This window comes from Ambystoma mexicanum, chromosome 13 (assembly GCF_040938575.1).
Source record: "Ambystoma mexicanum isolate Mex_15411 chromosome 13, UKY_AmexF1_1, whole genome shotgun sequence".
In the NCBI taxonomy this organism is placed as follows: domain Eukaryota; kingdom Metazoa; phylum Chordata; class Amphibia; order Caudata; family Ambystomatidae; genus Ambystoma; species Ambystoma mexicanum.
In genome coordinates this window covers 791,169,669-791,180,960 of record NC_090938.1, presented here as the reverse complement: position 1 = coordinate 791,180,960, position 11,292 = coordinate 791,169,669, and the positions used below count along the sequence as shown (strand labels likewise).

General features: G+C 48.1%; 1 protein-coding gene across 1 annotated transcript; it reads right to left on the bottom strand.

Moving 5' to 3' along the window:
* Window positions 1-4,105: 4,105 nt before the first annotated feature.
* On the bottom strand, window positions 4,106-7,119 carry LOC138521982 (heat shock 70 kDa protein-like). The gene has a single exon (XM_069635174.1). The coding sequence runs from the start codon at window positions 6,508-6,510 to the stop codon at window positions 4,573-4,575; it is 1,938 nt and encodes a 645-aa protein (XP_069491275.1). The 5' UTR covers window positions 6,511-7,119; the 3' UTR covers window positions 4,106-4,572.
* Window positions 7,120-11,292: the final 4,173 nt, after the last annotated feature.

The window sequence follows — 11,292 nt, the reverse complement described above, 5'->3', positions numbered from 1 at the left end:
TGTGGAACCGACATGTACAGTGAGATCATGAAAGTGATGTACAGTGGCACTGGTGCACTATATTGTGGGCACATGTATCATGAAAGTGTAAAATGCTCTTATGCACTGTTGGCAGGATTTTGTCATGTGTTACCTATAGACCCAATTGTAAACTGAATGTCTTTTTACACACTTTTCCCACACAAGTTATGCCACTCCACTCCACTGAAAATACTCATCTGCCCCAGTAACCGTATATATCATTTTGAATGGTGCCCTGTCAGATGCCACCTGCCCCTATAACTAGATGTTGCCTCTGACACTGCAGCGAGCTAACACCTATTAGTGGAATTACATATACAAGAGTAAATGTGGACTTGGACCAGAAAGATTTTGAAAAAACTAGGAGTAAAATGATTCAGGGAGTAAAAAAAGTCGTTTTTATTCACATTGGGGAATTTCTTAGTTGAGAAAAACATATTTTAATTTTAAAATAGCTGTCCCTTGCAATCCATGGTTAGAAGATCAAACACATTACAAATTAAACAGAAAATGACCATTAAGACCACAATCTTATACAAAACATCACCATCAAAATACATTAAAGGACTCAATATATCCATCAACATTTGCAGACAGCTAAAAATAGATAAACTTGGTTAATAGAAATAGACATAGGACATTCTGGTTCATACACCACACTCAGTTCGTCACCATCTACTCCACCAATTCTATCAAATGTATATACTAATATAAAGCCTTACTTAGACCTTGCGAGGGGGAGGTCCAAATTCGATTGCATATCATATCCGCAGGACACACCCGACAGTCACCAATGTAATTCCCAAAACAGGACTGACCGCAAACCTACCAGGGCTTCACGTTTTAGTTTTAGGTGATCCAACTTCTTTAATACAAGGCTTACACATTTCAGCGAGTTTGCATCCTCCAACGAAAGCAATTGGCAAGATATTGAGCTGAGACTTAGCAGACTGTTACCCAATTTCCAAGGGAAAACGAGTTAAATAATAAACACAAGGCGTCTAAATCCGATTTTTTTTATTACTATATCGTCTATACTCTCCTTGAGAATCACAAGTACGGCGCCAGTCAGTCAGCCACAGGTGTCATTTAAAGCCTGCAGGATTTTCAAGAACCAAATTACTCTTTAGGCCCCACAGATCTAATTTGGCAGCACTCTTAAGCACTCTTGCATGTGTACCTTTAGCTTCCTCTTCAGATCAGGCAGTAATGTTATTAAAGCTGCTTCGTGTGGTGCTCCTCTGCTGGTACTACTGATCTGACCATATCCATAGAGCTGTCTGGGTGGAAGCAGGGGGCACGCTCTATGGGCCTGTTTCCTTTTTTTCAGTGGAGTATTTTTATTCCCTGTTCTTTTTTGTTGGCAAGGGAGGGAGGATGGACGAGATGGATGGAAACGGGCCTCACACCTTGCCTAGAGTAAGGGATCGGGTGTGAGCAGCTGGGTACTGAAGGGGAAAAGAAGGGTGGATGGATGAGATGGGTGGAAACGGGCCTCACACCTTGCCTGGACTAAGAGATCGGGTGTGAGGAGCCGGGTACTGAAGGGAAAGGGAGGGTGGATGGATGAGATGAGTGGAAACGGGCCTCACACCTTCCCTGGACTAAGGGATCAGGTGTGAGGAGCCGGGTACTGAAAGGGAAAGGGAGGGTGGATGGATGAGATGGGTGGAAACGGGCCTCACACCTTGCCTGGACTAAGGGATCGAGTGTGAGGAGTCAGGTATTGAAGGGGAAGGGGAGGGTGGATGGATGAGATGGGTGGAAACGGGCCTCACACCTTGCCTGGACTAAGAGATTGGGTGTGAGGAGCAAGGTACTGAAGGGGAAAGGGAGGGTGGATGGATGAGATGGGTGGAAACGGGCCTCACACCTTGCCTGGACTAAGAGATCGGGTGTGAGGAGCCAGGTACTGAAGGGGAAAGGGAGGGTGGATGGATGAGATGGGTTGAAACGGGCCTCACACCTTGCCTAGAGTAAGGGATCAGGTGTGAGCAGCCGGGTACTGAAGAGGAAAGGGAGGGTGGATGGATGAGATGGGTGGAAACGGGCCTCACACCTTGCCTGGACTACCAGATCGGGTGTGAGGAGCCAGGTACTGAAGGGAAAAGGGAGGGTGGATGGATGAGATGGGTGGAAACGGGCCTCACACCTAGTCTGGACTAAGGGATCGGGTGTGAGGAGCCGGGTACTGAAGGGAAAGGGAGGGTGGATGGATGAGATGGGTGGAAACGGGCCTCACACCTTGCCTGGACTAAGGGATCGGGTGTGAGGAGCCGGTCCTGAAGGGGAAAGGGAGGGTGGATGGATGAGATGGGTGGAAAAGACAGTAAAAGATGCAGATTTCATGCAAGCCGTCCTGGTTCTTTGGGGGTCCAGTAGAATGTGCCCATTGATGTGTGCAGTGTTGGGCATCTCAGCACAGCTTGGCCCTAATCAAGGAACACTATGAGGACCAACGAGGGGGCAGGGTGTGCTGGAAGAGGAATGGAAGGGTAGGAAAGAGGGGGGGGCTCCAAATGATGCAATTGTTCACTAGTCCTCATTGGAGCAGATGTTTCCTGTGCCTTCAGGGGTCCAGTCATAAAAGGCCACACCCAGCATTTCAATTATAGTACTTGCTAATGTGAGACTGAACTTAGCAAATGATCGCAGCCCCTGGCAACGTGGGGATCCACTTGGCATATAATGGTGGTATCGGTGCACATGAAGCTGCAAATGGTCCATGGGGTAGAAACTTTGTGTGCTCCCCCATTGAACCGTGGCAGTACCAGAGTACTAGGTCATGTCAGGCTCTAACTGAGCATTTTAGTCTTCAGTTGGGTATACAGGACGAGGACTGCACCGGGCCATACGGAGTGAGGTGGTGCTTGTGAATATGGCATTACCTGGGTATATTAAGCCATGGGTGGCAATACTGGTGAACACCCACTATATGATATTCTGCATAGCACATGCTATCTATCCTTATAACATGAATGGTAAGGGTGGGCATACTAGGCTGTACTTGCTCTTTGATCTTAGGCCCCAAGTGATGAATGCTGCACCTGGCACAGGATACTACAGTTTGACATACTATGACTTTACCAAGACAAATGAGATTACCTGGCATAAAATGGGGGTTCATGAGGTATCCCGTCAACAGTTCAACTTTGAAAGGTTGAACACACAAAATAGAAATGCACAACACACTCTGCTCAGTGTGTACACTGACATGAATAATAGGCTATTAACTGTTGAGCAGCGAAGGATGGAAAAAAGACTGTAGGGCCTGTGTGTTTTCCTTCTGGGTATTGTGGGTGTACCTGGCATATTATGGTGCTACTTGGGGATACAAGAATGGGATTGGAATGTGATGGCAGTACCTCTGTAGGTAAAGACGTACATACCAGGAGTATGTACTCTGTGCATGATACCTGTTACCTTGCTGTATGATGTATGTACGATGTTAGCACCCACACACTAAAGGGTCTCTCAGAGCAGTCCCTGGCATAGGAGGATTGTCGGTGGGCATATGAGCATTTTTCAGTAGGCTGTACTGTTAGTTTCTCGTCAAAATCCTACGCTAAATTGCTTGTAAAACAAGTTATGTCAAGAATGCAAGTTAGAACGAGTGTAGAAAGCAGTTATATGTTTTGTGACACTAAGCAGACAACTAAGCCCAGCAAATCTGTATATTTCATTGCTTCTTGGTCGTGTCCAGCTCTGTCTGTGCTCTTACATGTAGAGTGGCTCTCTCTGAAAACATTGCCATCTGTAGTGTCATTTGCCAATACCATTATCGATGGTTTGCTAGGCACCACCAATACTGTCAATTATGCCGAAAAACCTTATACAACCATAAACTCAAATACACAGAAATATTTGGGCTGTCTGCCAGCGTCCAAAGGAGAACACTGCTCACACTACAAATGGTTTTATTACCTTCTTCCTGAAGTTTGGAATTACGCCGTTAATAGATAGTGCCAAGACAACGCTCAAGCTGAAAGCAGCGCAAACAAAGCCAATGTTCATAATTATTTTCAGACGGAAACGTGCATTATTTTTAAGAAAAGGTGCTTACGAAAAGTAAACAAGCAAAAACTTAGGTCAAAAGAAAAATATGTTTATTTTACATATTCAAAGTACCAGCTCTGAACCATGCTGTCAAATAACAAGTTTCATATTCTTCAACATAAAATATGTACATACGCGAGTGAAACATGTAAACATTAGTGTCTCGGGTTAGCAGCCCTTAGTTCTTAGAGCTAAATAATGAAAGCATGTTAGCTCTTCTGACCACTCAATAAAACATCCTGGTAGGAGTCCATGAACATAGGCCATTACTATCCATGACTAGTCCACCTCCTCAATAGTGGGGCCAGTGCTGCAGCTACCCTGGAGGACCTGAGCTCCACAGCCACCTGGTAGGAGTCCATGAACATAGTACATTACTGTCCATGACTAGTCCACCTCCTCAATAGTGGGGCCAGTACTGTAGCTGCCCTGGCGGAACTGAGCTCCAGAGCCACCTGGTAAGGGTCCATGAACATAGCAAATTACTGTCCATGACTAGTCCACCTCCTCAATGGTGGGGCCAGTGCCGGAGCTGCTTTGGCGGGCCTGAGCTCCACAGCCACCTGCAGGCATTCCACCTGGCATGCCGCCCTGGTAGAGCTTGGTGACAATGGGATTGCAGACCTTCTCTAGCTCCTTCTGCTGGTGGTCATACTCATCCTTCTCTGCCAGCTGGTTGCTCTCCAGCCAGGAGATGGTCTGGTTACATTTGTCCACAATCTTCTTTCGGTCCTCCTCTGTGATCTTGTCTTTCAGTTTCTCATCCTCCACGGTGCTCTTCATGTTGAAGGCATAAGACTCCAGGGAGTTCTTGGCAGTGACCTTCTCTCTCTGAGCTTCATCATCCGCTTTGTATCGCTCACCGTCTTGCACCATCCTCTCAATCTCCTCTTTGCTCAGCCGCCCCTTGTCATTGGTGATGGTGATCTTGTTCTGCTTGCCTGAGCTCTTGTCCACAGCAGACACATTCAGGATACCATTGGCATCAATATCAAAGGTCACCTCGATCTGTGGCACACCACGTGGGGCAGGCGGGATTCCACTCAGATCAAATTTCCCCAGAAGGTTATTGTCCTTGGTCATTGCTCTTTCACCCTCAAACACCTGGATCAGGACGCCAGGCTGGTTATCAGAGTAGGTGGAGAAGATCTGAGTTTGCTTGGTTGGAATGGTGGTGTTTCGTTTGATGAGGACAGTCATCACTCCACCTGCGGTTTCAAGTCCCAGTGAGAGCGGTGCCACATCGAGGAGAAGCAAGTCCTGCACATTCTCAGATTTGTCCCCCATCAGGATAGCAGCTTGCACAGCTGCACCATAGGCCACAGCTTCATCTGGGTTGATGCTTTTGTTCAGTTCTCGGCCATTGAAAAAATCTTGTAGCAACTTTTGGATTTTGGGGATGCGGGTAGACCCACCCACCAGCACAATGTCATGTATCTGAGCTTTGTCCAACTTGGCATCTCGCAGAGACTTCTCCACAGGATCGAGGGTACCTCTGAAGAGATCCGCACAGAGCTCCTCGAAGCGAGCTCTGGTGATGGAAGTGTAGAAATCAATGCCTTCGTACAGCGAGTCGATCTCAATGCTGGCCTGAGTGCTGGAGGAAAGGGTTCGCTTGGCTCTCTCACAAGCAGTTCTCAGCCTCCTGACCGCTCTCTTGTTCTGGCTGATGTCCTTCTTGTGCTTCCGCTTGAACTCCTCAATGAAGTGATTGACCATGCGGTTGTCAAAGTCTTCGCCCCCCAGGTGGGTGTCTCCAGCTGTAGCCTTGACTTCAAAGATGCCATCATCTATTGTCAGAATGGAGACATCAAAGGTTCCCCCACCTAGGTCAAAGATGAGGACATTGCGCTCTCCTCTGCCACTCTTGTCTAGGCCGTAGGCGATGGCAGCTGCAGTCGGTTCATTGATGATTCTCAGCACATTCAGGCCAGCGATAACACCTGCATCTTTGGTGGCCTGTCTCTGGGAGTCATTGAAGTAAGCAGGCACAGTGATGACAGCATTGGAGACTGGGTATCCCAAGTAAGCCTCAGCAATCTCCTTCAGCTTAGTCAGCACCATGGAGGACACCTCTTCTGGAGAGAAAGTCTTGCTCTCCCCCTTGTACTCCACCTGCACCTTGGGCTTCCCACCATCGCTCACCACCTTAAAGGGCCAGTGCTTCATGTCAGCCTGCACCACTGTGTCATCAAACTTCCTGCCAATCAGCCTTTTGGCATCAAAGACAGTGTTCTGGGGATTGAGGGCCACCTGGTTCTTGGCTGCGTCCCCAATGAGTCTCTCGGTATCAGTGAAGGCCACATAGCTGGGGGTGGTGCGGTTGCCTTGGTCGTTGGCAATGATCTCCACCTTGCCATGCTGGAAGACACCCACGCAGGAATAGGTGGTGCCCAGGTCAATGCCAATGGCGACTCCTTTGGGTGCTGACATCTTCAGTGCTTCAGATTCTTCTCAGATATGTTTATTTCTGCTTGGAAGGTTGGGAGAGTGCTGCACAGGTTTCGTCTCCTGGGTGTCTCTTGGCTGAGCGCTCTGCTCAGTTGTAGGCTCTGGTATTTTGCAGACTTCCTCTCCTGTGTGTCTCTTGGCTGAGCGCTCTGCTCAGTTGTAGGCTCTGGTATTTTGCAGACTTCCTCTCCTGGGTGTCTCTTGGCTGAGCGCTCTGCCCAGTTGTAGGCTCTGGTATTTTGCAGAATTCCTCTCCTGGGTGTCTCTTGGCTTAGCGCTCTGCCCAGTTGTAGGCTCTGGTATTTTGCAGACTTCCTCTCCTGGGTGTCTCTTGGCTGAGCGCTCTGCCCAGTTGTAGGTTAATTGAGGTCACTGTATCTGCGCTGCTGGAAGCTCTGGTAGAGGAGTTATGTAACTTGCTTGTCAGCAGTTCTTCAGCCCCTCAATTCTCGTAATGTTCTTAGTGCTTCTGTGTGGGTTGCTCTCTTCTAGGCGCTCTGGCTCAGTTATGTTCAGGTTTCCTGTTCGTATGTTGCTGACAGGCTCTGCCTCTGACATTTATACACACGCTGCGAATGTACACAAGGGCCACGAGCTACCTAGACCCCGCCCCCTGGCCAATCATAGAGCGCATCTGCCCGCACGCCCAGACCTTTCCCGAAGCTTCACCATTCCCAGCCAATCAGAATAGAGCATGGCTCCTCGAGCCGAGCAGCTTCTGGAAACCTCCTGTCTTTTCCTCACAGCGCGGCCAATCATTGCGCAGCTTTTCACAGAAGCTTCGAGAAACGCCCAGTACATTCCGGGCTGTTTTAGCAAGAACCAATCAAAGCCAGCGGGGGCGTGTCATGTTAATAAATGTGTCCATGACGCGAGGCTTCTGGAAATTGCTGGTAGTTCACAAAAATTCATTTCGTAGCGCTTTTCGACCCATACTATACATTTAAGTGGAGACTAAAAACCACACCGATTTTCCGCTTGTATTGTTGTTAAATTTTCACTTTCTTGTGTGTTCCAGCGGGAAATATCCAGAAACTCTTTTCCACACATGGCTTCGGCACCTCAGACACCGCAGCCTTGCCTGGGCGTGGCTTTCCATTGCTAATGACGCAATACGTCGGTTTTCTGATAGATGATTGGTTGAAGGCTTTGATTGACGGTGTGGATTTAGTCCCGCCCCTTCCAGCCATCTCTATTGTATAGGAGAAGTGTCGAGGTAGAAGACAGCTCATGAAGTTTGGGGAGTGCTGTGATTGTTTTGATGGTGTTTAGGGGCCCCTCGCCTACACCTGGGAAACCCTGCCTGCATAAACCAACAGCAACCATTGATCCGGTGTCGTTTAAAGCTCCAAATGCAGGGGAGGGGAAGTGCAACATACGTTTATTTGGGGCACACGGTTTCCCTTGGTGCAGTTTGGTACCCCAGGAACTCATCATACAATTGGTGCATTATAAGGATGGGAATAATGAATTCACTGCATTAGGAATTCCGCCGAGGGAGGCAGCTCTATGATGCATTAATTACAATAGAGAATAGACTTCTTAGTGCTAATTGCAATGGGGGACTGCTCTGTATTTGTCCAAGAACTCTTGCACTGAATGTTCTAGTTTGTGACACGCTACAGAGATGGGTGTGTGGACAGGGTGTGTGGTAAAGGGCAGATCTACCATGTAGTTGGAATAGTATAGCATAAAGGAATTACTTTCAAACACATGATGCTGCCTTATCAAGTCACTAGACTGGCTCCATCCATTAGCCAAGATTGCATTCGTGGTCAGCACTTGGCTGGGCACTTTATGTCATGTTGCATGCTGACACATCCTTCTCCTCCTTGATGTGGGTACGTGGCACTTCTCTGGGTGAGAAAACACTGAAGGGTTGAGAAACAATGTGATTGCATAAAGGTAAGACCTGGGTTCCAGCCGTGAGGGGGTCCTAGCAAGAAGAGCCTAATACCTGGGATCCAATAACACGAAATATCACTGCATCAGCAGCTATGGCCATATGCAAGTGTGACATAATATAAAGCAGAATGAACCTACATCAAATGTAAGGTAAGAGCCCATATAGCACTCATATTGAAGGCCACAGACAGCCGTCGCAGAAGTAGGGCTAGCCCAATTTCCTAAAAAAGGGGAGAACCCTCAGCAGGTGCCCGTGTTTAAATATGCCAGTGGGACAGACAACCCCAGGGCCCTGCAATTCCAACAGAATGCCAGGATGTGGGAAAATTCTTCACATTCTGTGCAGGGGCAAAGCAATGCCAGCAATGAACCTCTTGCAGAATTGTGTAAATCAACTAAAATAGCCACTGCAGCTTCACACACACATGACAAAATGCCCCTTGCTTGGAGGTGAAAGGCATGTTCTGCCCTTGATGTAACAGGTGGTGAGGCCCCCCAGTGCAGTGGGCAGGAGAGGGGGGATACATGACATTTTTCCCTGCAGATAGTTTAGTGTGCCATTTTTAAAATCCCACTTGTATGCACATTTTAAAAAGCAGGTCTTGATACCTGAAGACTGGGTCCATGACCCACTGTCAGCACTGGCATAAGTCTTTCTTTCCAGACCCTTCATCAGGCAGTTGCTAGCATTCAGGACTCAAGAAAGGAACTCACATCCTGAAATAAGCCTGACAAAGCTGTCACTTATGTCAGATCTCATGTTTTACATGCATACCAACAATACACGCGTACCTTCTCTTTCATACACACTGTCACCCCTCGTTCCAATACATGTGTGCCATCTGTCACTTGTACCTCTTCACATGCTTGCTGTCACCGACCTCTCACTTCTAACACACAGTCACATCCCGCTTCCTCGTTATTTGAGTGTTCCCTTTTATTTTGTGCGTTTTAAGGGGCCTAGATTGCACCTGGGAGACCAGTGGATGTGACACACACGAACGTCCCTGCATGCTGCGCACGAAAACTGCACGCGCTGCACACTAAATAGGACTTGCACACTCACACAGGGGAGGTTAATGGGTGAGAAGGATAGAGCTGGAAGGTGAAACCAACCAAGGAAGCACGTAAAAGGGGCAAGGGAGACTGACAAAACGAAAAGAAGATGTGTAGGTAGAGCATGAAGGGGGCCAGCGGGGGAGGGGAGAGGAACACAGAAGTAGAAAGGCACACAGAGCCGTATGGACACAGGAACATGCGGTGGCGTGCAGTGTCGGTCTGGGAAAAGAAATAGGCCCGGTCACCCAAAATTAAGTGGCCCACCCCTCGCCTCAAATAAGTGGCCCACCCCTCGCCTCACGGCCCTTGACCTCTGATGACATCACCAGAAGGGATGTCGTTTGACCCCACCCCAAAGTGACATCTCGGGAAGCGATGAAACAGGACCTTTCACCCCTTTACAAAACAGGAAGTGGCATCAAATAGCATTGTCCCTAAGTACACTAAATTACTGTGAATCCAGGCAGACGTCCAAGGCCAAATGATAATTTGTTATTGTTAGCACTTACGCTATTTATTTTCTATTTTTTTCTTTCTTCGAAGCCAGCCCAGGCATGGACAGAAACCGGCCCCTACTTCACAGGGAAGATTTCGGCCCGGCCACGGGCCGAAAGACCGAGGGCCCAATCCAACCCTGTGTTCCAGCGCTATTTTTAACAGGGCTATAGGCATCGCGGGTTTACCAGTGCTGTCTTGTTGCCACAAGCTGTCAGAGGGGTTTAAAGAACACCCTTGACGTTTGCAAAGGTTCTTCTCTTCCTCTGGTGCCTCCCCTTGCAGTTCCATTAGCTGTGTTTGCCCCAAATTACTGTAACTTTCAGGTGCAGTTCGTGTAACCATCATTCGTTCGTTGGCATGGATAATTTCCACTTCCATGATTGTTTCACTTTTGGGTACCATACGCTTGGCTTCCGTGTCCACTGCTTGATTTCCGCGTGAGATAAAATCTGTCCCTTTCGTGTGGGCGGCGCATTTCACGACCGCTATGCCCACTGGCAGCTGTAATGCTTTGATCAGCCTGTCCAATAAGGCTGCGTGCTGCACTGGCGTGCCATCCGCTCGGAGGTAGCCCCTCCTTTTCCAGCGTGCTAGGCCTGCGTGCACTGTTGACGTCACATTGGCGGAGTCACTGTACACTGTTACTTCTTGGTCTGCGTGATTATCAATGGCGAGTATCAACACCAATAATTCTGCAGCCTGTGCTGAATAATGAGATGGTATTTGCGCACTAATAAGTACTTGAAATTCTCCATTTGCTGTGTGTTTCTCCACAGCAACGCCAGTATATCTTTGTCCGTCACTTTGATCGATCCTTGAAGACCCGTCAATGAAGACGATCTTTCCTGCTAAGGCATTTTCTTTCACCCTGGGGATTTCATCATAGAATTCTTCATAGTTCGCGCAGTCATTTAATGGCTCTCCTTCAGTGACTGGCTCGGCTATAAACATAGCTGTGTCCGCTATCTTGCATCGGACTATCTTAATCGATGGATTTGATATGATCACTTCATAAGCCGAAGCTCTCTGAGATGTAAATGTGCCCTTTGGTTTTTCTAGAATGGCAAATAGTGAGTGCTCGACGTACAATATCACGGAGCATCCCATCAAAATGGTGGTCGCCTTCTCTATGGCGAACGCTGCGGCAGCTAACTTTCGTTCGCAAGGAAAATTACCTCTCATTACTGGGTCCAAATTCCCACTGTAGTATGCCAAGGGTCTGTACCCCAACGTGGTTCTCTGTGTGAGTACTGCCATCATAACGCTGCCATTCGTGTGTGAAAACAGGTAAAATTCCTCTGC

Bases quoted from the DNA above. Each gene is read 5' to 3' on its own strand.
- LOC138521982 (XM_069635174.1), bottom strand. From the start codon at position 6,510: ATGTCAGCACCCAAAGGAGTCGCCATTGGCATTGACCTGGGCACCACC.